The 26,758-nt window shown below is 40.9% G+C and overlaps 2 protein-coding genes across 2 annotated transcripts; one reads left to right on the plus strand and one right to left on the minus strand.

Annotated features, from left to right (window-relative positions):
• Positions 1 to 397: 397 nt before the first annotated feature.
• On the plus strand, positions 398 to 15,637 carry unc13d (unc-13 homolog D (C. elegans)). Its single transcript, XM_003438511.5, has 34 exons — positions 398 to 551; positions 1,415 to 1,441; positions 3,432 to 3,485; positions 3,599 to 3,655; positions 3,744 to 3,851; positions 3,945 to 4,004; positions 4,186 to 4,252; positions 5,569 to 5,749; positions 5,830 to 5,874; positions 6,369 to 6,440; positions 6,520 to 6,589; positions 6,678 to 6,782; positions 7,058 to 7,150; positions 8,128 to 8,228; positions 8,625 to 8,742; positions 9,028 to 9,149; positions 9,238 to 9,328; positions 9,418 to 9,474; positions 9,563 to 9,660; positions 9,759 to 9,810; positions 9,907 to 10,037; positions 10,505 to 10,622; positions 10,709 to 10,861; positions 10,950 to 11,045; positions 11,127 to 11,333; positions 11,416 to 11,490; positions 11,774 to 11,853; positions 11,971 to 12,085; positions 12,904 to 12,975; positions 13,063 to 13,146; positions 13,227 to 13,347; positions 13,436 to 13,559; positions 13,651 to 13,871; positions 15,355 to 15,637. The coding sequence occupies exons 1-34, from the start codon at positions 492 to 494 to the stop codon at positions 15,465 to 15,467; spliced, it is 3,348 nt and encodes a 1,115-aa protein (XP_003438559.2). The 5' UTR covers positions 398 to 491; the 3' UTR covers positions 15,468 to 15,637.
• Positions 15,582 to 26,733, minus strand: unk (unk zinc finger). Its single transcript, XM_013272827.3, has 15 exons — positions 26,355 to 26,733; positions 25,687 to 25,896; positions 24,023 to 24,199; positions 23,796 to 23,926; positions 22,475 to 22,610; positions 22,242 to 22,359; positions 22,071 to 22,155; positions 21,683 to 21,978; positions 21,479 to 21,544; positions 21,144 to 21,327; positions 20,957 to 21,058; positions 20,654 to 20,839; positions 20,396 to 20,577; positions 20,000 to 20,260; positions 15,582 to 17,018 (listed from the first exon to the last, which is right to left on the minus strand). Exons 1-15 carry the CDS (start codon positions 26,501 to 26,503, stop codon positions 16,863 to 16,865), a joined length of 2,439 nt encoding a protein of 812 aa, XP_013128281.1. The 5' UTR covers positions 26,504 to 26,733; the 3' UTR covers positions 15,582 to 16,862.
• Positions 26,734 to 26,758: the final 25 nt, after the last annotated feature.

The following is a 26,758-nucleotide window of genomic DNA, read 5'->3' on the forward strand; positions in this document are numbered from 1 at the left end:
AATATAATGGAGTAAGTCAACATTCTAAATAAACACAGGTAAAACTAACCACACTCCACAGACAGGCTGCACTGTCTCATGTTACACGCAGTTTCATTATTTAATTCATCATGTGTCAAGTTATGGAAAATTTGCTCCCAGGACATACAATTTTATATGTCATCAGTGAATGTAACCTTTAAAGCTTGATTTATAACAAAGCATAATGTCCCGAAATGTAAAACGCTGTATGTGTGTTGATGTTTGTATATGCAAAGGTAACAGGGAGTGAGACCAGTATTTTGTATTCAAACAAAATGTGGGGCACTAGATGAAGAAAAAGTCATCAGTCACAGTCATTGACGTTACCACCTTCTACAGGAAGTGATGACTTCCGGCTGCTGTGTGACAGTTCATCGAAACACACCAAAGCACTCAGCTTCCCTATATCACGCACACTAGACTCAGCAGCTCACGAGGCAGGAGTCTGATGATCTTAGATTCGCATCAATATGTCAAGTCAAAGTGAGCCCACGAACAAAGGAGACAATCTACTGCAAACACCTGAACAGGTAAGGACTACAGTGCATTTCAATATGTTGGCACGACTGTAGACTCCACAATATTTATTTAAATTTGATTCTCCGTGAGTTATTAACTACTTATGTTACACGGTGATCGGGTAACAAGCAAACTGATGATCCCTTCAAATATTTCTGCTCTGGGTTTAAAAGATTTTCCTCGGGTTTGGTTTTCAGTAGCTTGTTATACTAGCAAAGCTTTTTTGCATTTTAGGCTAATTATATGAAAATTAAAAGAAAAAAAACATAAAATGGCAGCTACAACAGTGCTGTTGCATCTGAAGTTGAGTCACTGTCTCCAAATGGCTATTTCGAGATGCTGTGACTATGATTCATTATTATTTTCGGGGGAAAAAAACATCAGATCATGAAGAATGAAACATATTTTTCACAAAAGACGCTATTTCTTCACACTGTTTTGCAATCATTTACTTTTGAAGGGTTTGCTACATTCGTACATAGTGAAAATGCTGTACTGGTGTGCGTGTGCGTTTGTTGAGGATGGGTACATGTGTATTTGCATAATTATTTTTAGACTATGTTTATAATGATTCCCTTTCAAGTGAATTTCCTGGATTGTTGGTTTGCTTTTGCTTCCAAGTCAGTTTCATTATCAGCGACAGAGGAAGTCTCTTGCATAGGCAGGCCTTATCAGAAACTTTAAAGAAGCACTCGCATTTCTTCAGACCAGCATTGATGTATTTTTTGCACAGGAAGAACTTGTAGCGAAGGCTGCAGTGACTTGAGATCACATTTAAATTCCTGTTAGTTTCAGTTTGATTCAACTGAAGTAGTTGCTTTCTTTCCGTCCATTTAAATGTCCAACATAAGCACCTTTCCCTTGTTTTTTCCAGGACCATGGCTTACCAAGACTCAAACAGGTAAAACACACAAACCGTAATGAACTAAACCAGTGTGTGTGTGTGTGTGTGTGTGTGTGTGTGTGTGTTGGGGGGTAAATTTAGCTAAACCAAACCAGCCAAACTGAAAGACCAGAGCCTAATGACTCTGTATCACTGTTCTCAGCATGTTCACATTGTCATATTTATAGATAGTTAGATGTGTAATGGTTAGCAGGTTCATTGCTAATTACCACTCAAGGCTAAATAATGGAATGGACTGACATTTATGTAGTTCCTTTCTGAAAGTGCTTAGACTACATTAAGTATAGACTGCAACTACACAATTTACCTTTCTGTTATACGTGATCACTGTTTTTAGAAGTCATGTGATGTAAGATTTATTGATCGGCAAAAAGAACAATCACTCGTTGAGCTGCTATTGAGATGTCTCTCTCGCTTTCTCGAACCTTAGCTGCTCCTGTTGTTCCAAGAGGAAAAATAATCCCATTACTAAAGTCATCATGCTATACTTGGTACAAAATGTACCCAAGTTATTTTACTAGAGGAGATTTCTTCCTCTTGTGACAAAAACTGTTGTGCAAAATTCTAAGTTAATCCCTCCAATAGCGGTCAAGAAATTTCATTACAGATCAGCTTGGTTGCACTGGTTGAGAAAGAGTCAGATATCCCCCAAGAATCATTACGATAAATCCTTTAAGAATATTCATCCATCCATTTCCTTCTGCTTATCCAATGCGGGAGGAGTTGGAGCATATCCCAACTCCAACAAGGAAAAGTCAGGGACAGGTTGCCAGTTTATTGCAGGCTTACAAACTAGATTTGGCAAAGGGAAACTAACTCACATATGTCTGGACTGGTGGAGGAAGCTAGAGTACCCAGAGAGAACCCGTGCAGGCAACGTGAAGAATATGCATTTTTCACTTAACATCTGCAGATCTTGTGCAAGTTTGTCCTGTAGATATTGGGAGAATTTGCTAAATTACGTTATGGTGACACTAGAGAATAAATCTGTAAAATTCATCTTTTGAGGAGCATGAACATCTGTGCAGAATTCCATTTCAATCCTTCCAGTCTTTGTCAAAACAGCCCCTTCAAAAGTCCTCAAAGTCATTAGCAAACGTTCTATATGGACAATGTCAAAATGTACAAAATTTCAGGAATTTTTATAGGGAATGTACTCAAAGAGCTGCCAGTGTGACAAGTAGATATTGGATTATTTTACTGAATATGTTAAAGCCAGGAGGTCTTGTTATCAGTTATTGATATGTTTGTTCATAAACAGCTCACTGGCTTTGGTACAGGAAAGTCCCCTCATGAACAGGGATTCCCCAAAGTTACTAGGACATATCCTCTTTGAACAATGGACGTCAAAACATGGATAATATTGTATAAGTCTGTGAAATAGATGTTGGATTATTTTACTAAATAGGTTAAAGCTTTGACACTGTGGTGGCACAATCGGTGTCATCCTCTGTACACAACAAATGTCTGTATAAAATTTAACCTAAATCTTTCCAACAGGTGTTGAGAACTGTGTTTCAGAATTCAACCTGGAGGTATTGCTAAAGGAAAAATCAAGTTACAGACAAACCAGAACACGTCCTATAAGAACAATGAATGGCAAAATATGCCGAATTTTTGTGGTAACTAGTTATGTAGATACAAATGTATCTACCTAGGTTACTAAGAACTAAGATATCTACATGTGGCTAAAAAATTGAAATTTGGAAGCTTTGATATGTTGATTCTAAAGTAATATAGAGTAAGTTGCATCTTATGAGGATAATGAATGAATTTTATATGTGTGCATAATTTCATGGCAAGTCCTTCAAGTTGAATCTATATTTTTCACTGTACAGAAATGATGACATTTTAGAACGTAGTTAATATACGTTCACAAACTTGAAACTCACTGTGATCCATTGTAATCACATATCACTGATATAGTTTTAAAATGTTCCTTTCATGTCTGCTTTTTGACGTTTTCCCTTCTTTCTTCCCTTTCCAGTTTTCACCTGTGCATGCACGTAAACTGGGGTTGACAAGGAAATTGAGAGGGAGGGTAAGTCACCCTGCATGTGTTTTAAATGCCTAAATTTTAGGTTAAAATTATGCATGATTTCCATATTTATCAAACAGAATCATGGAAACATAGTTTTCCTGTGTCTCCTTTAGGATTTTAAAGAAGATGAAAATCCAGAAGAGAAAGCAAGGAGACACAAGGAGATGGAGGTATAATCACTTCCAGTATATGACTATGTTCAGCATATAAAATGGCATTTTCCAACAACGTTCTCAATGTGATTATGTCTGTTAAAAGCTCAAGCCTCTGTATAAGGAGCTACTGTACACCATCGCACACAAAATGGGTAAACCGTCTTCAAATGAGGTTTTCACAGATGACCAGCTTCGACGGTACATCCGAGAGGTAAAAACGTAAACGCGTGTATAACAGCACTCATAACTTTCCAACTGCGTTGGTGTGCAGCTAGATGATTGTTCAATCCATCCTATCTACCAGGCTTTCACTATGACAGAATCAGAGCACGACAGTCTGCTGGAGAAAGTACAGAGCACAGAGGTGAGAAAAGGAAGTCTGCATACTTGTTCCAATAAATGCAATGCTGAAGACCACCAACATCTATTAATAGTAGTCATAAGAATTCTATTTTCCACCACCTTTACTGTGGCAGAAATTACATCATCAGTATGTTTAATGCTGCAATAAGTTGCTTTATTATCTAACCCTCTTATCCGTCCAGCCCCCAGTATATTGTCTGATGGCCACTGTCAAGGAAGCCAAGGGAATTCTGGGAAAAGACATCAGTGGTGAGTTTTTGCCTTTCCCGTACAGACAGGGGGTTATCACTTTTCAGTGATATGATGATTGAGACTCCTTTTAATGAGTTTCTTTTTTAGCCACAGATTCTATATCGATGTCGATTTCAGCTAGACAATTGGCTAGACTTCACAGATTTGGGCCAGAGGAAAATATCTACATCATCTCAATATATTTTTATTATTATTTACTTTTTCTTTTCTTTCTTTCTTTTTTTTTTTTTTTTACAAATAAATATAAAATTTATATGAAAGTTATTAATCAATCAAATTTACTGTGTGTGATAACCTAAAAAAATAAAACACTAAAAGTGCCTAAAAAACACAATCATATAAATTTAATGCAAAAGTAGACATAGTTTCCAAATGGTAAATATTGGATGGATTGACATTAAAAAGTACTACTTTGGGTATTCCAGATTTTCCCTTTTGAGCTGGAATGTTTTGGAAAAGCTAAACATTGTACCACTTTACTCCCATCTTTCCATTGGTTTTCCCAATACTGTGGATTATAACTAAAAGCCCCAAAACTCATGATATAAAATGATGATTTATGTCCAAAAATGTTATTAAATACTAGCAACTTAATGCTGATGAATGGTAGTGTTTCCATTGTCATTGTTACCTTTTTAGCATTTAGCTTGTAAGCTACAATTGAAGTTTCTTACATGATGGTTTGGGGGATTGTTGTCTGCCATGTTCATGATACAACCATGCTAGAAAAAAATCTGTATGCCCTGATTGGTTAGCGGTAGTTCCTGGAGAATTCTGGTTAATTTCGTAAATAGACTGCTATTTATATAGTATCTTTTTACTCAGTTAAGTCTCATCAAATTGGGTTCTGCATCTTACCCAAGGAAAACTTTGGGATGTGGACTGGAAGAATCAGGGATCGATTTGACTTGATTTATCTTGTACACAACCCTAAACCCTCACGACCAGTTGCTACCAGATGGTTATGCACCAGCCCTGTGTGATGCTCCAGCCCTGTGTGACTGGGGTCTGATTCATTGTCGCCATGATTGTCACGAATCCAAAATGCCAGACTAGTTAATGTCATATGGTTAGTGTTCATCTGTTTGCAAATCCTGAGTAGGTTAATCGTCTATAGTTTATAATGAGCATAATTCTCAAACTGATTATCCTCAGAAAAAAAGAAAAGTGAAGATATTGTGCCTTCCTTCTAAGATTTTTCTCCTCTACCAAACTTGATTCATATTTGAATTTACTGAGTTTACATTGTTATGATTGGTTAATCTCTTTTTGGAGATGACTTGAGTTAATCAAAAACTGTTTGTTTTGGACAGGTTTGAGTGATCCATACTGCTTGCTCACTATAATGGAGGATGAGGAGGAGAGTCGGACTCGCCAGTCCAGAGCCAAACCCCTTAAATCGGTTGTAAAGGATGCAGTATCACATGATAAAATCTACCAAACAGACATTAAAAAGCAAACTCTTAACCCCATCTGGAACCAAACGTTCATACTGTGAGTCACAATTCTTGATAATTTCTGCTGAAGTAGATTGAAACGCCCACATTAACTTCCACTGTTTCTCTTCCTTTCAGAGAATTTGGACATTTTGCAGGTGCCAGCTTCCACCTTGAGATGTGGTGAGAAAAACAGAAACCTTCACTTTGTTTGTTTTAAAGTTAATTAGTCATGATTTTCCTTATCTTCTGTCAAGTATATGGAGTTACAATAATTAAATTAAATGTGGTCAAAGTATCAAATGATGAGGTGAACGTGAGTTTGTGCTACAAGTGACCCTAAAGCTCGGGCTTGAGACTACTGTCCTCTCATGCACACAGAGCTCTGGCTGTGAGAACAGAAGCCCCACCCACCTGCTGTTCCTAGCTTTTGTTTGTGAGAGGCAGCCAATCAGAACAAAGTGTGCTTGAAGGGGGCAAAAATGAGCTAAAACAGTTTATTTCACAAAGACGGTTAGCTGAAAGGATTAATAAGGATTAGCTTGAACTGCTCGTCATGCAAAGCTGCTCTAGTAGGGTGCAAAAACAATAATATGGCATTTGAGATGAGCATATTAGATTCCCTATAAAATGGTCTTTTCACTGCATTCCCCTGTGCTGTGCCTTTTCTGCTACAGGGACAAGGATGAAGAGGTGTCACTCACACAGAAACTAGAGGAGTTCACAACGAACCTAAATAACTTAAGAAGGTATTCTACTTTCTCTGTGACTTATACAAAAAAATTGATTATGCAAAACAGCTAAGTGTTTCTATTTGTACTTGTTTAGGATGATCAAGGAGGCCAAAAAAGAAAAAGGAACAGATGACTTTTTGGGAAAAGTAGTCATAAAACTGAAGGTATTAAATGATCTTATTTTTGTATCTTCTGTTTTTGCTCAGCGCTCTCTTTCCAGTCTAGTAACCATTTTCTATCCTCACACTACAGGAGCTACACTGTACTGAAGACAACTGGTACACTCTGGAGCCCAGAACAGAGACTTACCCTGATCGTGGCCAGTGCCACCTTAACCTCAAGTTCATCCACAAAGGGGTAAAAAGATGCCCTCTTTGCAGTCCCTGTGTAGTTTTACAGAGCGTAGATTTACAGAGCGTATACACAGTCTCTGTTAGAATAAATGAAGAAATGTGCACTCATGAAACCTCTTTGATGTCTAAACTTGCTCAAGAAAGAGGAAGTGGACTCAGTAACAGTGAAGTTAATGACACAATACTCTAATAGGAGAAACATGCGCTTCTTGCAGGACAGAGAACATAGCATTTATATGTCTAACAGAAAATACTGGCTATGTGTTGTGTGACTGACAGAGAGATGGGACCCTGAGCGCCGGCCGAAGTGCTTACGTCAACTACTGTGGCATTCTGCAGCAGTTTGTCCAGGCTTACATCTCAAAGCAACAGGTTAGGCAAACATCCTCTCAGCTCTTCTCAAAATCCTTCATCAGTCTCTTATTTCTCTCTCTTCGTGCTTTCGTCTTTTTCTTCTTTAAAGGGACAGTTCACCAGAAAATAAATGTAAAGATGTGTACTTTTGCTTAATTACGTAGTTGACCCTAACCACTTCCCCTCTAATGCTCAAGACAGTGATGGTGACCTTTTTATTTATTTTATTTTATTTTATTTTATTGGATTTAGCCATTCTGTTCAGTAGAAGACAACTAACTTTACAGCTGGGATCTCCAAAAGTCGGCAACTCACAACAAAGAATATTTAGAGGAATAAAGCTTACTATAGTACCGGAAATGTCTGTCTGTCTGTCTGTCTGTCTGTCTGTCTGCAAACTACACATTCAAGAGTTGCTCAACCAAACTTGGCACCCTACATCGAAGGCCCCTTAGAGATATCAGATATGTTAATGCCATCATGATGTTATTATCCTTTCTGATGACGTCAATGAGCCTTTATCCACCAACAACACCTTAAAAAAGCCTTTTATCATTTTAAGTACATGACAAAAACGTCTGATTTACGTCTGAAAAAAGATGAATTATGCACGTCATATCATGATGCTATCTCATTACTCGGAAACCACTTATCAGCAGGCTACAATGACCTGTTTTTAGTATTTATGCACCTATCATGCCTTAATAAAAGCTTCATAACATTTTAATTTGACAGGATCTCATTTATATCCACAAAAGTTGAATTATGCAGGATATGTTAGGATGCCATCACATTGCCTTTACAACCAAGTTTTAGCTTTTATGCACCTGCAACACCTTATAAAAGAATCATGTTATTCATCTTTATATTTAAACAATCATGGACAGGTGAAACAATACTGCAGCACAGGCCTGTAGTAGTACTAAAAAATGTCTGTATTTGATTTTAGGGTGAACTCTCCCTTTAACCCTCTGATCTTGTTTTGTCTCTCTCAGAGTTCTGCCCCATGGAAAGGGGAGTTGTGCGGCGAGGCCCAGACTCTGCTCGAACTGTACGCTACGCAGAATGACCTCTCACCTTTTCTTCAGGACCTGGCGTAAGCACCATATTTAACATGTTGTATATTTCATATGAGAAGAAGATAAAACAAGCCCTGCGTTAGCTGAAGGGAATCATAAGTTTTTATCATTTATCAGCTTCCAGTGATATTGCATCAGAGTTATGATGAACATATTATAAGTCAGTGTCATCCAAGTCAAAGAATCCCCACAAAATGTAACTGAAACCTAATTACATTCATCATTTTGGGATTTTACCATTACACACCAGTTAAAGCACAAAATTAAAAGACTGTGTGCCAAAAACAAATTCATTTTAAAAATTGTCTTTCGAGTACATTAGTGCGGCTGTTAACCTTAGCCACAAGGTTCTTACTGCTGTGCCAGCTTTCAGTTGTGCTTCTGAATAAATGTGGATGTGTGTGCCCCGACAGGAAATGGGTGGCGTACAGTAAGTTGTACCAGAGCTTAGAAGTGGACTCGTCTGTGCTGTTACAGCAGCTCACGAGTATAGAATACCACTGGCACCAGCAGGAGCTGCCCTACCAACAGGTATAAGTGCTCAACTCACTGTCACACAGCTGCATAATTCAGAAGCAAAAGTGCTTTATTGTGAGAATTTCTGAAAAGCAGGGGAAGAGCTTTAACAGCACAGGGACCTGCATGCTTTCTCCTCTGCTAATGCAACCTAACTATGTCACCTACTTTTACTCGTCATCTTGCTTTAATGATGATTTTTCTATCCTGTGATAGTCATTAATAAAAAAAGTTGAAAGAAGCCAGGAGCTGACTTTTAATGCCAGAAGTGTTGAGGAAGGTGTTGCACTCTGTTATCAGAAACAGGAACTTGGGGACTCTCTTCACGGCTTCCTGCAGTACGGCCTGTGTCTGGTGGCCAAATACAGAGACATCTTCCCTCCAACACCCAGTGCTACTCCAAAACTACACAGACTGCTCAGGTACACGTGGTTATAAGTGTTTACAGACTCGACGGCAGAGCTGTTGTAGTTGAGGACTTTGATTATAAAGTACTTGTGCTTTTTTTAGGATATTGGTCCAGATCTGTAAGACACAGGCTTTTCAGAAATTAAATCCAGCTCAGTTTGACCTTCATGATGAGGTCAGCGATGCCATACAGGTCAGTCATCATACTTGGGAGATTATTACCATCTTAATGTTTAGTACATCATATAACTGTAAGCACTCATCACATTACTTTTATATCAGAAAGGTACAGAGGACTGGTTCATCATCAAAAAGGGTCTGCATCAGCCGATGACTAAGGTAAAGTCAAGCACGTCATGAAAACCTTACACGGTTTATCCATTTTATTGCACTACACTTATTATTTTTGCACTACGCTGTCATACAGGACCTCTCAGAGATTGGGAGCGCCCTCTCTAGGTTAATTGGGGAGGTGCAGGAAGACATAAAACACAACAAGGACGTCTGGAACAGAGTATTTGTGAGGTAAGAAGGCAATTAAATGTTATTTTTGACTTGGCTTACAGTAGCTTGAAATTGATGAAAACCTTCCCTGTTCTCATGATATGTTTTTATCACAACAGTGCTGTGCAAGTTGATGTGTTCACTGTCATCTATAAGAGGTTTGACTCCATGGTAAGTAGAGATGGAACAGTCCCATCAAGCCCCGTCAACCTTCTTTTTAATGAAAAGGTCATTTCTCACCACATTGTCCTCTCCTTTTCTCCACAGATTGCAAAAGAAGTGAGGGAAACCTTGTCGTTAATGGAGGATCAGATGGAGCAGCAACTAGCCAACAGCCTGTTCCCAGTTTATCTGAGCTTGCAGGCCATCTACAAAGACAAAGCTTTCTTACAGAAAAGGTCAGAAATCATCACACTCAGTGATCTATCTTATATGGCAGCCCAAGCTCGAGCACCCCTTCACTTGTCCCACCGCTCATGCTCCAAATGTACCACCCTGTTTCTAAAACAGCTGCTGGAAAACCTCACAATTATTCATATCAACTGTTTCCTTATCAAAAACTGTAAAGATTGTGTCAATTACATTGTCTTAGATACAAATGATTCCAATCACTGCCTTTTAATTGTATTAACATTACACATGTGGGCCAAAATGTCACAGAAACCGGGTTGTATTCATGTTTTTTAAAGTGGTGCTGACACTTCAGTTAAGCGTTCAATCCATTTTTTAATCTGTTTATTTTTTGGTTTTTGATACAATTAAATGCCAATGTTTGTTCAACTGAAGTTTAAATTCCTGCTGTCAGTACTTTGGAGTTTAATGCAAGTAATGTAATAGAAGCTCAAGAGCTTGTCTGTCTTTTTAGGGGAGTGCTAGAGCTGACAAACTTTCATGAGGGTTTCCGAGAGGCTCTGCCTTACTGGCTGAACCAGGCGTTCAGCACCACTCAGGACAGGGTGGAGAGGGCTGTCCAGGTGGATCAGGTGACAGAAGACTCTTATTGTAATGTACATTTCTTCCACAAAGAAAAATGTCAATATATATTTTTTAAACCCTGTCTTCTTCTCAGCTCCAACCACTGCAAACTGGTGTTGTACCAATAAAACACAGCTCCTCAGCAGTGGACCTGGTGGCGTGCATCCAGCCCATCTGCCAGGTGTGGGACCAGCTGTCCTGGCCTGACCCCGAGGAGGCTTTCATGCTCATGGTCAAAATCACCGAGGTGCATATATCAGATTGTAAACTGGTTACATTACGTGATTATTGGGAAGATTGTTGGTTTTATATCCTGGCTTTCTGTGTGTTTTCAGGATGTTTGTAAGATTGTGGTGAACTATTGTAAAATCCTAAAGGAGAGAGTCAGGGTGCTGTCTGAGAACTCTGACCACGGCTCTGCTATTAACATGGTAAGAAGAAGAAAACAACAAATATAATCTTTAGGAGCAAATGAATGCTACAACCAGAATATCCTCCTCCTCTCTGTGCAGTTGTGCGTGGTTGTGAACGACCTGGAGCACTTGCGGACTGTGTTGACCCGACTTCCCACGCAGCTGAACTGGGCAGGGCTTCGAGACAGGACTCACGATGTGATAGGAGAAAGCCAGTTCAAAAACACGCTGCCATCACAGCTCCAGCAGGCCCAGAGCATCTTGGGCCGAGAGATCCGATCAGCTTTAGACACTCTTGGGAAGAAGGTATCGAAGGTTAAAATGGAAAACTGGACAGTTTTTTAAAAAACGCTATGTTTCACACATTTAAAATGAAATGTCTCTTCAGTTAAACACAGACATTGAAACACACGTCAGAAGCATGTCGACCAGACGGAGGATTCCCTCCAAATCCACAGAGGATGTAAGTGATGCCTGCTCTCTTCCAGTCTTTTGTCCAGTTTCCCTCACCTCATCCCCAGTTGGTCACAACAGACGGCTGCCCCTCCTCTGCCAGAGGTTTCTTCCTGTTAAAAGGGAGTTTTTCCTTCCCACTGTCACCAAGTGCTTGCTGATAGTGGGTCTGATTGCTTGGCTTTTCTCATTAACTCACAATATAAATCACATTGAGGGGACTGAATTGAATCGAATCGATTTGAACTGAATTTCTGTGTTTGTCTAACATTTAGCCTCTTTACTGTTTTTAGGCTGCAGCCCCTCTTATGCGCTACCTAGAGCAGGAGCTGCAGTACATGAATGAAAACTTAGTTCAAGAGAACTTCAACAGGTACTGATTCTAATGTCTGATAGCTCTGCTTGTGTTGTGTATTTTCCGATTGTCTGTTTTCAGTGTCTCAAGAAAGTTTTCTAAGGAGTTTCAATTTATTTTATCTTCTATATCCAGTCTCCTGACTCCTCTGTGGAATAACTCAGTGAAAATCATCCACCAGGTGGCTAATCAGCATCAACAGCAAGAGGGGCTAATGGTGTTCTCCCAGAGGTTACTATATACACTGCAGGTTGGTCCACAGCCACAGAAAGCTGTCTGGTAAAGTCTGGCTGTCTTGTTATTTCTTTGAGTACTCTTCAGGAAAAGTTCTCCAATCCTCCTGAAGGACATTCCAAGTTCTTCTTTGGATGTTAGCTCCAATCTTCAGTGATGTTGAGCTCTGAGCCAATTCATAAATGATGGTGTTCCACTGTGTTCAATCTATGTGTTTGTTCTATCCATGTATGCTTTCGCTAAAGACTGTTATCTCTCTCTCATGCATGACCTCCTCTGTACATACTAATGACGATTTGAACCTAAAATATCGAATATCGATCCATCACTCAATAAGGCCTGTTGTCACTGATTTTCAGGCTTGTGTAGTTTGGCATACCTCAGCCTTTTTTCCCCTTTACCCTCCGTGAATATGGCATCTTAACAGCCACCCATCCACTAAGAACATTTCTGAGGTTTTGCTGAATAGTATATTAACCAAGAGCTTCTAAAGGGCTCTCTCAGCTCCTCTAAGATCTTTGCTATATTTTGTCCTCTTTCTTAAGTACATTGGCTATTCTTTATCATCCTTTTTGACTTAAATGGGGACCACTATTTACTAAATGATCATCATGTTGTTTCAGTTAGACTTTAAATTAGTAATTGAAACTAATTAGGAAGGGTACTGCGGTGTACCCAGGTTACAAATCAATGAAGCGGACGGGGTGTTTTTTTACAACCAGAGGAGTCGTGACTGCTGGTCATTACAATAGCACATTTTTAGCGGACATCATCAAAGTTAAAAAAAAATTTAAAAGCTTCATAATTTGTTTTTTTATTTCTTGTAAATGTCAGTGCCTTGAGCAGTGCTTCCACGCTGAGGGAAACGGACTTCCTCTGAATAAACTTCACTCTGATGAGTACAAGGTGAGTCTCTGCAAAAGACAAATTGTTCATTTCACCGAAAAATGTAAAATGATTTGACTTTATTATTTCACTCTTGTGTCTGTCGAGGCCCTTAAAAGTCACCTCACTCACCACTCCCTGAATAGCCAGCAGCTTGTGGAAAAGTACCTTGAAGGGAAAGTGTTTGAGCAGGTGAGTTTTGCAATAAACACTTATCACACAAATTTCTTTTACAGCTCTATTAGACTGTCACTGTCTCTGCTGATTTACAGAAAGCATACAGTGGGGAGAAATACGGCGCTGTCACCCTCCTAGCATCCTACAGAAAATCAGACCAAAAACTCCGAATTGAGGTGCTGAATGCAGTCAACCTCCTACCAATGGATTCTAATGGTAAGAACAGTTACAAACACATCCTGTTGATACAAACAGGTGCTGTAGATCCATGATAAGTATACAGTGATGTGTGCATTGACGGCAGGTCTCAGTGATCCATTCGTGCATCTGTGTCTGGAGCCTTACCACATCTTTCCCGAGGTAGAACCTCGCTGCACTCAGATCAAAAACTGCGATCTCAACCCCCTTTTTGACGAGGCCTTTGAATTGTAAGTAGTTCACTCTCATAAGTGAGCCTGTGCGGCTGTCTTCTTTCTACGTGTTTCATCTCATGTATCTGCCTTCCCTCCTCTGTCGTAGTCTGGTTTCACTGGAACAGTGTCAGGCCCACAGTGCTTGCCTGGTGATCACAGTCCTGGACCACGACACCTTGAGGTCAGACGACTTTGAAGGCGAGGCCTTTCTGTCCCTCAGATCAATACCGGGAGTTGTTAAAGAATCCAAAGGAGATGGACTCAGCTTACAGCCAAATGACGTTCCTGCTCAAATCCGCCTGCCGCTGATGCATCCTAAACCTAATGGTACGTCAGTATGTTAAAGTGACATCACAACAACAGTCGCCTCAAGGCGCTTCATATTGTAAGGCAGACCCTAAAATAACACATACAGAGAAAAACCCAACAATCATATGACCCCCTGTGAGCAAGCACTTTAATACTTGCCTATACCAGAAGGTTTGCTGTGTCTGCCAACACAGTCTCAAAAGCATGGACATGCTGTAGAGTGCCATAGAACAGCGGTCCCCAACCTTTTTTGTGCCACGGACCGGTTTATGTCCGAAAATATTTTCACGGACCGGCCTTTAAGGTGTCGCGGATTAATACAACAAAATAAAACCAGTACTGGTACCAAAAAAAAGAAGATTTATTCATAACACGCGGGAAAAGACCCAGGGAAACCTAACAATAAAAACAATAAAAAATAACGCTAAAAACCGATTAAAAACCCTGAAAACCGTAAATTTCACACCCGAGCCTCAACTCTCGCGGCCCGGTACCAAATGACTCACGGACCTGGGGACCGCTGCCATAGGTCTTTAACCTATCAGCAGGACCGGTATCTGCTCTTTCATGCAAGGAGGAAAAGGATGAGCACTGCCAGAGATACAAAATGATCTCCAGTAGGCCACTGATGTGAATGTCTCTGACCAAACAATGACAAACAGACTTATTGAGGTTGGCCTGAAGTCACCACTGGCTTTTCATAGATGAGAGCAGGTTAACCCTGAGCACATGTGACGTCCGGAGATGTCGTGGAGAATGTCTAACATTGTTGAGGGTGACCAGTTTGGTGGTGAGTCAGCGATGGTTTGGGAAGGCATATCCATGGGTAGATAGATACATAGACAGACTAAGCAACAGCAACCTGACTGCCATTAGGTATCAGGATGAAATCCTTGGCTCCATTGTTAGACCCTACGCTGGTGCATTAGGTCCTACGTTCCTCCTTGTGCACGGCTTAATAAGAGTATGCAAGCAGTTCCTCAAGGATGAAGAAATTAATTGCATTGATTGGCCCGCACACTTGCCTGATCTAAATCCAACACAGCACTCTTGGGACGTTATGCCACCAGGTTGCGCCTCAAACTGTCGAGGAGCTCATTGATGCCCCGGTCCAGATCTGGGAGGAGATCCCTCAGGACACCATCTGTCAGCTCATTAGGTGCATCCCCTGATGTTGTCAGGCTTGCATTCAAGCACGTGGTGGCCATAAAAAACTCGAGTATCATTTTGACTTGCTGCAATGAAATTTATACCAGCCTGCTGTATCACTGTTTCACTTTGATTTTTCTTTGAATTCAGCCCTCTGTAGGTTTACAAGTTTCATTTCATTCACACAATGTGGCATCTTTTTCCTCCCTAACCCATTAACCATACCATATCAGTACAGATATCAGCATCACTTTTTTCCCCATTGAGATCTGATGTGTTTTTAAAGTGTTCCTTAAATTGTAAATCATCAGTAGCACTGAAGCCTAACCCCTGTTTGTGTGCCTTTCTGTAGACAACAACATCCTGCGGTTACTGGAGTCCAGGAAAGGAGACCGGGAGGCGCAGGCTTTTGTAAAGAAGCGAAGACAGAGAGAGAAACAGTCACAGGAGGCCATTCAGTCATAATGAACACACAGAAACAAGCTGTTCCTCCAAAAATATACAATTTGTTTTAATGATCTGTACCAAAAACAATGAAAAAAATCCACTCAGAGGGAAACACTGGTGTTGCATGAGTTGTGTGTGGACCTTATGCTGAGCATGAGTTTACTGAAGACCATCACAGTGATCATGAACACTTTGAGCCTCACACAGCTTTACATACCTGTATGCTTCCTGATGCTTTGTCTAATCAGTGCAAGAGATAAGTATGACATCACTTAACTATGTGTGTGTGTGTGTGTGTATCCATATGTGTGTGTGTGTGTATCCATATGTGTGTGTGTGTGTGTGTGTGTGTGTGTGTGTGTATGTGTATATATATATATATATATTATATAAGACTACATTTGACGCTGAAATGTCAAAGATTACTACAAATGCTAAAATATTGGCAGAGAAACCTGTTGCGCGTTGATTTAAACACAGCAATGGGGCCAGTTTTAATAAAAATACTTATGTCTGAGTTAACATGAAAAAGTAAAAATTAAAAATATGTCTTTTCAAAGAGTACACAAGTTGACTATGTTTGCCTCGATTGTGTTAACATGCTTATTCTTCCAGTTTATGTAGAAGAATATTAGAGAAAACCTGAGTGCTTTAAACAGAGGCCATCTGTTGTAAATTCAAACAAATATTCCTACTATTGTTTTTACATTTCTGTTAATAATGACCAGTAAATAATTTTGCTTAGCTAAAGAGAGGGAGAAAAAAAATGCAGCAAAATCTAGAAATGTGATCTCAGTAGACTGGGATATCCTCTTTTTGACTGTAACAATATAGACTCGTTGCTAGATGAAACTAACCATGCCCTTTAAGTGTTCTCATTCAGACCTCTTGATTTTTGTTAGGATGGCTCAAAAATATTAAACAATAAATAAAACAAATAAAGTAAAATAAATTGCTGACCTGTTGCACATGGATGGAAAACACTCTGTTCAGAGTAAAAAACATAATTGAGAACTATTTGTGTAAATGTTTCATAGCTAGGGTTACACAAGAAATGACAGCAGGTCTTAAAGTGATTTTCACAACTCAAGGGCAGGTGGAAAGAACAGTGTTGCTGGTCAAAAGCATCATCTAGATAAAAAAAAGAAAAGAAATTGTTCCACTGGTAACACTGGAAACATTATTCAAAGTTCCACATTAAGAGCTTTTACTTAGTGACTACAGCTCACCAAGCTGGCAATTTGTAAGTAAATCTCATCTTAGAAGTACACAACTAGGTCAGTGCTTGATTTGTTACCAAATAACAAAATGACCTCTGGGTAATTCTGAACTGTTGCCACAATTCGAGGCTGGTGTCTGTGGAATCAGGACTGACTGGTCTGGAATCTGTGGTGGTCCCACTGAATTGTGAGGTCAAGAGAGCTGCTGTTCCAGGCTCTGTTCAGGGCACAGTGGGCAATCTGTAGAAGTGGAGCAGCTCTCACACTGTAGTCCATGGCCACAGGGCAGCGACACCGAGCCCTGCTCTCCACACGTCACGCAGCACTGTCTCTGTTTCCTGTACACCACCTTAATAAACACATATACATGTTTATATTCATATACACTGTTAGTAAATCATCCATTATTCTTTAATACCTTCCAATCATTCTACCAGGTTACTGGGTGTTTGTCAGTATTAGTCATTTATACATGTAAGTTACTGTCACACATGTATGCCATTCAGTACCTTACAGATATGTCGTTTTACAAGTCTTGCTGTAGTAAAATGCTTTTTATCTATATTAATTTGTATCAGTCTGAATAAAGTTAAAGACAATCTATCATTCTTTCCTTTATTTTCTGCCATATATGGATGGTTACAATAGTGGAAACTCAGGTTAAATACAGGTAAAGGTTCAAATAATGAAGCCAGCACATATAAAACTAGTTCTATAAACAAAAGTTCATGTTTAAAACTTAAATCTCTGTATCAGATACTTCTTTTTTTGCTCTTGGCTCTGTATGATGTCACACAGAGACAAGATCTCTCTAATATGGCTATGTCCTGAATCGTTTCCGAGGGGCAGCCAATCAGAAAAAAAGTGGGTTTAAAGGTAGAGGGAAGGGAAGGAAAATGGAAAAACTGATGGGGTAAATTTAGGTCGAATATAAAGATAAGATGAGCAAGAATTACTTTCAACTGTGATCATACAGTTTACTCTCACAGAGCCTAAAAATACAGAGCTGAAAGTTAGTATAATAGGCCAAAAAAATGTTTTTGTCTAATTTAGGCCCCCCGCCCTCTAATTTAAGTCGGGCCCCCGTCACACAAACCTGCTCAGTGAACCAATGACAAAAATGTGTATTCCCAAACCAGTTGGTGAGAAGCTGCTGGAGGCTGCTGGCTGTCTCTAGGTGAGACAAATCTCCTCGTGATTGCTTTGGTTGCTACAGCCACAAACTGGAACTGAGAATGTTTGCCTTCAAAGTAAAAGTTACCACTGAGACCAACACATTTCAAAAGGCACAACTTTTACTATGAAGGCAAATATTCTCCACTCCAAGTTTGCATTGACAACTTTGTGTCTTCCATACAAACTACAGGCAACTGTGGCAACCTGCTAGTGACAAAAGCAATCACAAAGAGGTCTGTGGTTTAGCACCATATACCCCTTTGTGACCAGTTTCACCCGGCAACATCAAACAACCACTCAGCAACTGGATGTTGAATACACATTTTTCCGGAGCCATCGGTGGGTACCATTGGCTCACTGACTGTCCTCTAGCTTCCTCAGACCAGGAAGAAAAAAAATGTTATTCTACTAAGGAACATGTTGGATTACATTTCCATTCCAATGTCCGTACTTCAGCAATCAGAGAGCAAAATGAGGCGTTTACCCAGAGCTGTGGAAGTGGGGTCGGGACAGACTTTAGAGCAAGAAGGTGAAAGTTCAGATGGAGGACATAACAGCTTTTGAGAAGCCTGAACTGGGCCAAAATGACGACACCAGAGTTCATTATGGATAATAACTATTGTGTAAGCTAGGGCTTTGAAGTTGTGGGATTTGGTTTCTCTATTGCCATACAGGACACCGGCCTGTGACAGGTACATCAGGGCATGCTCCAATCTGTTTAAGGGAGCTCTGACTTTCCAAAGGGCTTTATTCTCCCCCCCCCTTACAAGTGAGATCAACATAATTACTTTGATGGACTGCCTAATCTAGAAGAATCTGTCTCAACTTATTGCATTGAAGTGAGGACGCGCTCTCTGGAGTGATGAATCGTGCTTCTCTATCTGGTAATCAGATAGATGAGTCTGGGTTTGGCAGTATCCAAGGAGAACAGTACTTGTCTGACTGCACTGTGCCAAGTGTAAAGTTTGGTGGAGGGAGTTGGCTGAGTCCAACTGTTTCCGCAGTTGGACTCAGCCAGTGAAAGGAACTCTTAAAGCTTAGCCAAGACATTTTGGGCACTTCCATGGTCCTAACTTTGTGGGAACAATTTGGGGATGGCCCCTTCCTGTTCCATCATGACTGCACCAATTCATAAAACAAAGCCCACAAACACATGGATGAGAGAATTTGGTGTGGAAGAACTAGACTAGCCTGCACAGATTCCTGACCTCAACCTTTGACCTTTGGAATTAATTATACTGGAGACTGGAGCTGTTATAGCTGCAAAGAGTGGGACAACATCATGAGATGTCATTCAAGTTTTGGCAATATAACATATGGTGAAGAATGTTTTAGTTCCAGAACGTTTTCAGTTTTGATGCTACCTTCAAAAAAATGAACATTTCCCTCTTGTTTGTGTGACTTTTTTTCTCTAAAACCCGGTTGCTCGTTTTCTGGTTGTGGGTGGCGCTGTCCCGTTTTCATGTTTCATGCTAAAAAACAATTTCAACCCAATTTCAGAATTATTTTAATGCTGCTTTCCTGGCAGATGTGAGCACAACCCTCTGGTTGTATACCTAGATTTATGTTTAGCTAATGGCCTCAAATTTGTGGTCATGTAGCCAAGATTTCTAGTTAAAGTCTAAGTGTGTGGTGGAAGTTTTGATAGAAAATTAGGTTCACAAATAAAAAACATGATATCACTAATTAAACTGCTGCACTTCTGCTGATAAGAAGACAAACTGGAGGATTGTGGTGCGACTGTAACCCTCACTGTGCCTCGTACTGCTTCTGATACTGAGGTAAAAGCATCCCGAACAATGACCCTTCATCTACCATTTTTGTTCCATCTTTGAGATAGGCTGGCCAGCTTTGTGTGTTAGCCTTCTTACATGTGCTATCAGATATGAAATATCGCTTAACTGGGACATTTTCCTTTTTTCTTTTAAGCCATAGACCTCAAAACATTGATACTATTTGTTTTGACTGGTAAGATAATAATTAGGATTAATTAGCTACACACCTAAACTCCTTAATGTTCGATGGAAACATGTGGCCAAAAAGTGTTGGCTAGCTAGAACACTAGAGTGGATGCTATTCGACTTAGGAAGGAAAACAGCCGAGTCAAAACAAGCAGTGTGAGGCTAACAGGTATGTGGGGGTTGTGGGTATTACCTGTTCCACAGCATGTAAGCAGGTACAAAGCTGAGCCTGTAAACTGAGGACTGATTCCAACGGCAGCCGGTGTAGTAGCTGGAGTTGGTGCAGTGACAGATGAGGATTATCTCCGCTTCTTAAGCTCTCCAGCGCCTCCTGCAGGAGAGTAGCTTGTCTCTGCGCCTCCTCCTCAGCCTGCCTGGCTCTTTCTGCTTCCACGGCTAACCGCGTTGCATGGGCACGTGACTCCTCTGCATCCGCTTTCAGTGCCGCAAACGACTGCGAGAAAAAGCAGGCGGAACAAATGACGTGCAGCCCAAACTGGGATTCGTTTCTTCCATTTCTGCAGGTCACGGCACACAAACTGCTGTTTCAGGGACACGCTCGCATTTGCATGCCCCACTACCTACCTACCTGAGCTGTGTGTCTCCAGCTGTGACCCCAGTGCTTCAGTGTCCTGTGAGCTTCCTCCAGCTCCTGTTTGAGCCTGGAGGTCTCTGCACAGGGAGCAGAGGGCAGCAGGGTAGGAGGTGTACCAGGAGACCCCTGGCCTGATGGGAAATGCTCCCAGATATTAGTACTCATACCATTCAGACCTACGAAGAAACAAATAAATAAGCAAAATATGTTCTGTATGAGACTATTTGATAATTTAAACAGGAATCTACAGACCTAAAGAGCTATGAGATGGTCCCAGGAAGCTGCTCTCTGATTGGCCAGGTTGGGACAGATGAGTAGAGAAGAACGGTGAAGCATGCGGCCTGACTGGGGGAGATGGTGAAGGTGAGCTAAAAGCAGCGGAGCTGCTAAAAGACCCTGGGATGTTCACTGGGGCAGAACTCTGAAGCTGGCTACCTCCTGTGCAGGCAAGGAGAGAGAAAAAAAGAATTATTTTTACATACATGTGCATAATATTTGATGTCGGACAGATATTCACATGTCGATAATTCTATGTGTGTTCATGCTTTCAAATACCCAGCATGACTCCCACACTGGGCAGGGCGGAGCTGCTCTCCAAGCTTCTCTCCAACGCCGACACACCAAAGTCATTCAGGTCGAGATCATCCAGGGCTGATTCTGTAACACATAAAACACCACAACTTACATATCTACTGTCACAACTGCGAGATATGAGGATTTTCTTTTTTTCACTTTTACTCACCAACAACTGATTCCACCGTTTCACTAGTCGGGTAAAAGGGCAAGGCATTAGCATTCATTCCAGAGGATATGCTGGATCCTGGGGGTCCAAGAGGAGCAGGGCTAGGCGGTGTGGCTGCCAGACTAGAGGGGATACTGGAGGACAGACTCAAAGGGCTGCCAACTGGCAAAAACACCTGAAGGTCCTTATGAAGAAAAAGTAAAAATAAAATAAAATAAAATAAAAAATAAACGGTTTTGTTACTTTATTTATGTCCTTCACACAAAAGCATTAACAAATATATAAGCAAGAAAATACATTTCAAAATGTTTGATCGTATTAGAAAACAAGAAAACCTGTTTGTTCTGAGTTGATGCTAGTTCTCTGTGTCGCTGCTCTAGAGCAAAACCCCTTTGCTTGGCCTGAAAAATAGCGACTTTAAATAAGCAGGAAAAATATTTTGCAGTAATGTCTTCATTCTAGAGACGATTTTTCTTCAGTATATCTTAATAGGAACTCATACGACCATGTTCCCTTTTTCCTATGTGTGTTCTTCTCACCTGATCTTCCCTCTCAAACCCAGGTGCCCTGCCGTATCCTCCCTCTCCCGCCCACGGAGACTGAGGCTCTGCAGATCCACTCATGTCCTCACACAGAGACAAAACGCTACCAAGCAAGCCCTGCTCTGCTACACATGAGCCTGCAGAAGGAGAGAAGGGGTCCGAGATAGAGCAAGACCCCATGTTGTGACTACCGGGACTGGCAGAAACCTCCTGGACAGGAATAGGGTCTGGAGGCCTAGGGGGTGGAGGGGAGCTGGGGTTGGGGAATGATGGCTCCTCTGGAACAAAAGGCTCTGGAGGAGGAAGAAAAACAAAAATTGCAAGTTGACTCATCAGGCGCCTCTGGTTTCTGAGACATGATCACGGGTGTTTTGTGGGGATTTACTTTCAACATGAGCAAAGGCACAGAAGGGCCCTCTGGGACAGCTGCCACACTGCTGCATGTCATTGCACTTGGTGGATTTATAGATCTGTAACCAAAAAAACAAAGACACTGCTTCGCATCTTGGGTGATTTCCAGTCAAGTTCTATAAAATTTCCTCTAAAGGAGACAAACCTCTGGGTGGAACTGTTGTTCTGTTCTCGTGTGGCAGTACTGACATGACTCAGCTCCCTCACATTTACTGGGATCTCCCCACTCTTCACTTTGCTTCACCGCAGGACATGGCAACGCTCTGCGGTGGTAAGAAACAAACAACAATTTACTTAAACATTTGAGCCCCCAATTGAGCAACAACAATAGCCTCATGTTTAAATGCCTTCTTTCTTTAGCACAATGAAACAGAGCACCTGTATTTGTGCTTGTGTGGGCTGCGTCTCCTGTCTTTGCTGTTGTGATAATACGGACAGGCATAACCTTGACGACACAGGCGAGGTGGTTTCTTACAGAGCTCTGTCTTGTAATGGGACAGCACGTAGTCATTATCTGAGGAGACACAGAGAAGAGAGGAAAGACACAGTGAAGCAGGCAGACTGTAAGGGCAGGTCAGGGAAATTAGGTAAAAATATTTGACCTTACAGCAACTGGAAATCTACAGAAACAGACAATCTCAAAATACAGCCCAATATGGATGGTGATTGGACCTGAAAGGATTCAAGACTTGTTCAAACCTGTATGTTATCATGACCTTTGAAAAACTGATATATACATTTAATTAAAGCAAAAAACATGTTTTTAAATAACATTTAAGAGGTTTTTTAAAAACACAACCTAATTTACTTCACACCTGTAAGCTCTGTTTAACAAAGGGCATCATATCAGATTTCTAAAAGGATACAACAGAGTTTTGGAAACTGAAATCTCTGCAGAAGATTAGAAAGTTACAGTTTGTGCTGTAACTCAGACTAACCCATTGGAATAGGTTCATGCAAACATGCATAACTCCAACCAAGTTGAATTGTTGCAAAAACACTATAGCAGACATATGTTAATAAATGTACACAAGCTAAGGTAATCCTGTTTTTCATGTTCTTATGAGAAAAAAAACTGCAGAGAACCAGTTCCTAGTAGTCCAGTTATTTGTAAATGTTAGTCTGTCTGCTTATCGGTTCCACTTGCACTGATGCTACAATCAGCTGATTTCAGTTCATGTATTGGAGGAAAATAGTGGCACAGTCTACAGCATGGATATTTGCATTATGCTGCTAACACAACTTCAGCTCTTTGCAAGCATCTGCACAGACAGCATGCTAACGCTAAGCTAGCTAAGAACCCATGGTGACGTTAAAGCAGAGTGAGTGCTGACCCCAGCCCACCAGCCAGACCCTAAGCTTCAACAAGTAAACTGATGAGCAGTCAGGCTACAGCCTCTGTTTCTACCTCTTCATGCTTCTAGAATCACTGTGGTGATCCCTTTAAGACTCCGTGTGCTGGTTTTCATCTTTGCTTTGTGTTCTATTAAGAGAGGGTTTGTGTAATACTAAGAAAATGATCTACAGCTACTAGCTACAGCCCCACACACCAACACAATCCATATCCTAATGACTACACACGTATGACCTTTCTCTTAGTACTTAGGTAGGAACACAAAGCCGATAGTACATAGCAAAGATTGAGCAGTGAGCTGTTTTTCTGCCTGAATTCCTCCTGAAGTGGTGTTCCAGATGTTACCTTGCCAGCGTGGCTCCTCACTCAAGATCTTCTCTATGAGGGCTGTACTCGCTGCCTGTCCCGACTGCCCATCTCCTCCACCTCCTTCCGTGGTCCCTGAGCCTCCTTGAGACTCCATCACCTGCATTTCCCTGTGTAGCACGTAATGAGAAAAAAAACTTTGTCAACACACAGCCACACACATAGAAACTACTTCAAAGATGGCTTCCATGTTTTATTTGGTGTACCTGATATCATAAACAGGGCTGCGCAGGTCATGTGATCCGTGAGCAAATGCACAGTGGGAGCCGTTCTTGCTGCAGTGGCCTTTTGCATCAGTTTCATGGATACACGATCCAGTTTTATAGTAGCGGAGATGGTACCTGCGCTCTGTGTCACCTGCTGTTCGATGCAGAAACGGGCACCTGGAATGTAGAAAAATAAAATTCAAAAATGGTAAATTATTTATTTAAAGGCATGCAAATCATGCATGCCTTTAAAAGTGTTTTTTAATTATGAACCATTTTGTATGGATAATACTTCAAAAAAAAAAAAACAGGTAAAGAAAAACACACTTCATAATTCTTTGTTTGTAGGAACTGCTGCATGGATGTAAATGGGATCGTCAGATGTTTTAAGCACACAACATTTAAAGCATACTTTTGTATTCTGATTTGAAGCTCAAATCACAAAATATATACCCTTTGCACCTTTATCCATGGGTGCCAACCAGGACTGGACTGGTAATCAGGCATGACATGTAAATATAATTTTTTATGTTTTTTGTGTCCATATACACACAGCACACAGGTCGGCTTGATGGGCCGATGTGCACCCTAACCCTATCCTACAAGCACTGACAGCAGCCCATTGGTTCATTTTTATTAGAATTTGGATTGCCCCATCACTGGCTCTCCCCTACCTTCCCTGTGGACCCTTGCACCTTGTAGAACAGAGTTTAGTGTGGAAGAAGTAGTTCATAAAGATGGCTAAACAAAAGGTAAAGCATGGAGCTGAAAGGCTGAGGGAGAAAAAGAAAGAGAAACAAGAAATAAAGGCAACAAAATGTGCCAAAGTAAGCAATATGTTAGCAGCTCCACCGTCAGTAGTACCAGCAACAACTAGTAAGAAGTCCTCGCAGTCACAAACAGTTGCTGTTGCAAGCTTTGGAGAAGTGTAAGAGGAGGGACATCAGTCCCAAAAAGAGACTTATGAAGAGACAGAGGAAGGTGTCTGTAGTAAGAAAATAGGTGGCGGGACATAATTACGTAAAATAAATGGCTACTTTGACCACAACTAACCACAACTAAGATGCCATTATATGATGGGCTGCCTGAACCAAAAATGTCACAGAACAGGAATCATGTTGCAGCCTTTAGATCTCCATTTTCTTTGTTAATATTAACAAAGATGGATTGTCATTGTGAGGATTGAGGATTGTACAGCACATTTCATTGGAGGGAGACCCTCAGAGTGAGAGAACAGGTGCTAAAGCATCTACTAGATATGCATCCATACGGTTTTGGCCCATTTTTGTTCCGAATTACCACTTTGATGCCTTTAATGGAGATAATAAAGGTCTATTGACATTCAGAGACCTACACAATTGCACAATACGTTTCATAAAGAACTTGAATTTGACATTCTCCTGACAGATTAAACTTGAAAGGGCTGCTAAAACAACAACAAACCTGAAAACGTGGACATTTAGTTAAATACTACATCTTTCTGTTTAAATTAACCTTACAGAGACTATACATACCCCTAATATAGACCTTCCCAGACATGGTGTGGTCACTTATGCCATTCAAAAACAAAACTGCCCCCTTACACAAATCCCTGTTTTTGTTTCTGTTCTAAGTATAATCAAGGCAAACATCTTGTGCTAAACTGAAGCCTTTGTTACACTCACTCATCTCCGTCGGGGCAGGTGCCTGTTCCCTCATCATATTTGGTACAGTAAACATCTGGGCTGTAGTTGAAGGTTCCGTCCCGTCTGCGTATTGGTCTGCGGCGTCGCTGGTTCAGGAAGTGCCAGTGGAAACAGGAAAAAGGACGGTGCTGTGTACATTTATGTTGTACGAACAGGGGACACTGCTCCGTTCTAAACTCCTTCAGATATCTGGGAAAGAGGTGAGCAGCGAGAGAGACTGAAATAAGTTGTTGTACGGTGTCACCATATTTTGAAGTGGCCTACACAAATAGGAATATATTAATATCATTGAGTTTTTCACGAAGATAATCTCATAATCTCAGCAAAATTCCTCACGGAGATGGGTTTTTTTTGTATATGTACACTTTCACTAAACAAAGTGCCGTGAGACACACACAACAAAGCACTTAAACGATGCTCCACCGTACAGCCTGTAAGAAATGGCTACTGTTACTGTCCAACGTTAGGCCTCTTTATGGAGACCTACAGCGCTAAATAAGCACATTATTTGCTTTGTCCATTTTAAGCACGTTTACTATTCATGGAGTTTCCTTAAATACATTTTAACAGTTGCTTTCTGTGTTTAAGTGCACGTGAGGTTGTGTACACTTGTGTACACAAGCTAATCCCGCTAACTAGCTACGTACGTGTAATGTTGAGGTTTCTCGGGCTGCACGTTCAACACGGTTGCAGGAGATGTTGACCCCCCTGCAGACGAAGACGAAGAGGACGAAGAGGGTCCTCCGGCAGTCGTCGCTACCGAAGATGACGGGGGCTGTGGATACGTTTTAGACATTGTACCCTTCTAAACCCTAACAACAAGAAGCTTGTTTTTAGCTTACTGGCTAGCTATTCTCATTAGCTTCGAAATCCGCATTCTGTGGCGATGTGAGCCTGCGCAGGGCAAGAGGAAGTAATAGCAAAGGGACAACTAATAACACGGAACTATGGGACTTGAAGTTCAGTTATAACGTGACTAAAGCTGTGATTCAAAACTAAAGTGAAAGTCATAAAACACTCAAGATATTAACTGTCACATTGTCACAGAGTT

Source organism: Oreochromis niloticus, linkage group LG8, assembly GCF_001858045.2.
Source record: "Oreochromis niloticus isolate F11D_XX linkage group LG8, O_niloticus_UMD_NMBU, whole genome shotgun sequence".
Taxonomy (NCBI): Eukaryota; Metazoa; Chordata; class Actinopteri; order Cichliformes; family Cichlidae; genus Oreochromis; species Oreochromis niloticus.

Coding starts and splice junctions, on each gene's coding strand:
- unk (XM_013272827.3), bottom strand. CDS start 26,503: ATGTCTAAAACGTATCCACAGCCCCCGTCATCTTCGGTAGCGACGACT. Junction 21,328..21,478: donor CATCAACTCAGAACAAACAG/GTTTTCTTGTTT, acceptor TTTCTTCATAAG/GACCTTCAGGTGTTTTTGCC. Junction 20,261..20,395: donor GCTGGAGACACACAGCTCAG/GTAGGTAGGTAG, acceptor TTTTTCTCGCAG/TCGTTTGCGGCACTGAAAGC.
- unc13d (XM_003438511.5), top strand. CDS start 492: ATGTCAAGTCAAAGTGAGCCCACGAACAAAGGAGACAATCTACTGCAA. Junction 9,811..9,906: donor ATAAGAGGTTTGACTCCATG/GTAAGTAGAGAT, acceptor TTTTCTCCACAG/ATTGCAAAAGAAGTGAGGGA. Junction 11,046..11,126: donor ACGGCTCTGCTATTAACATG/GTAAGAAGAAGA, acceptor CTCTCTGTGCAG/TTGTGCGTGGTTGTGAACGA.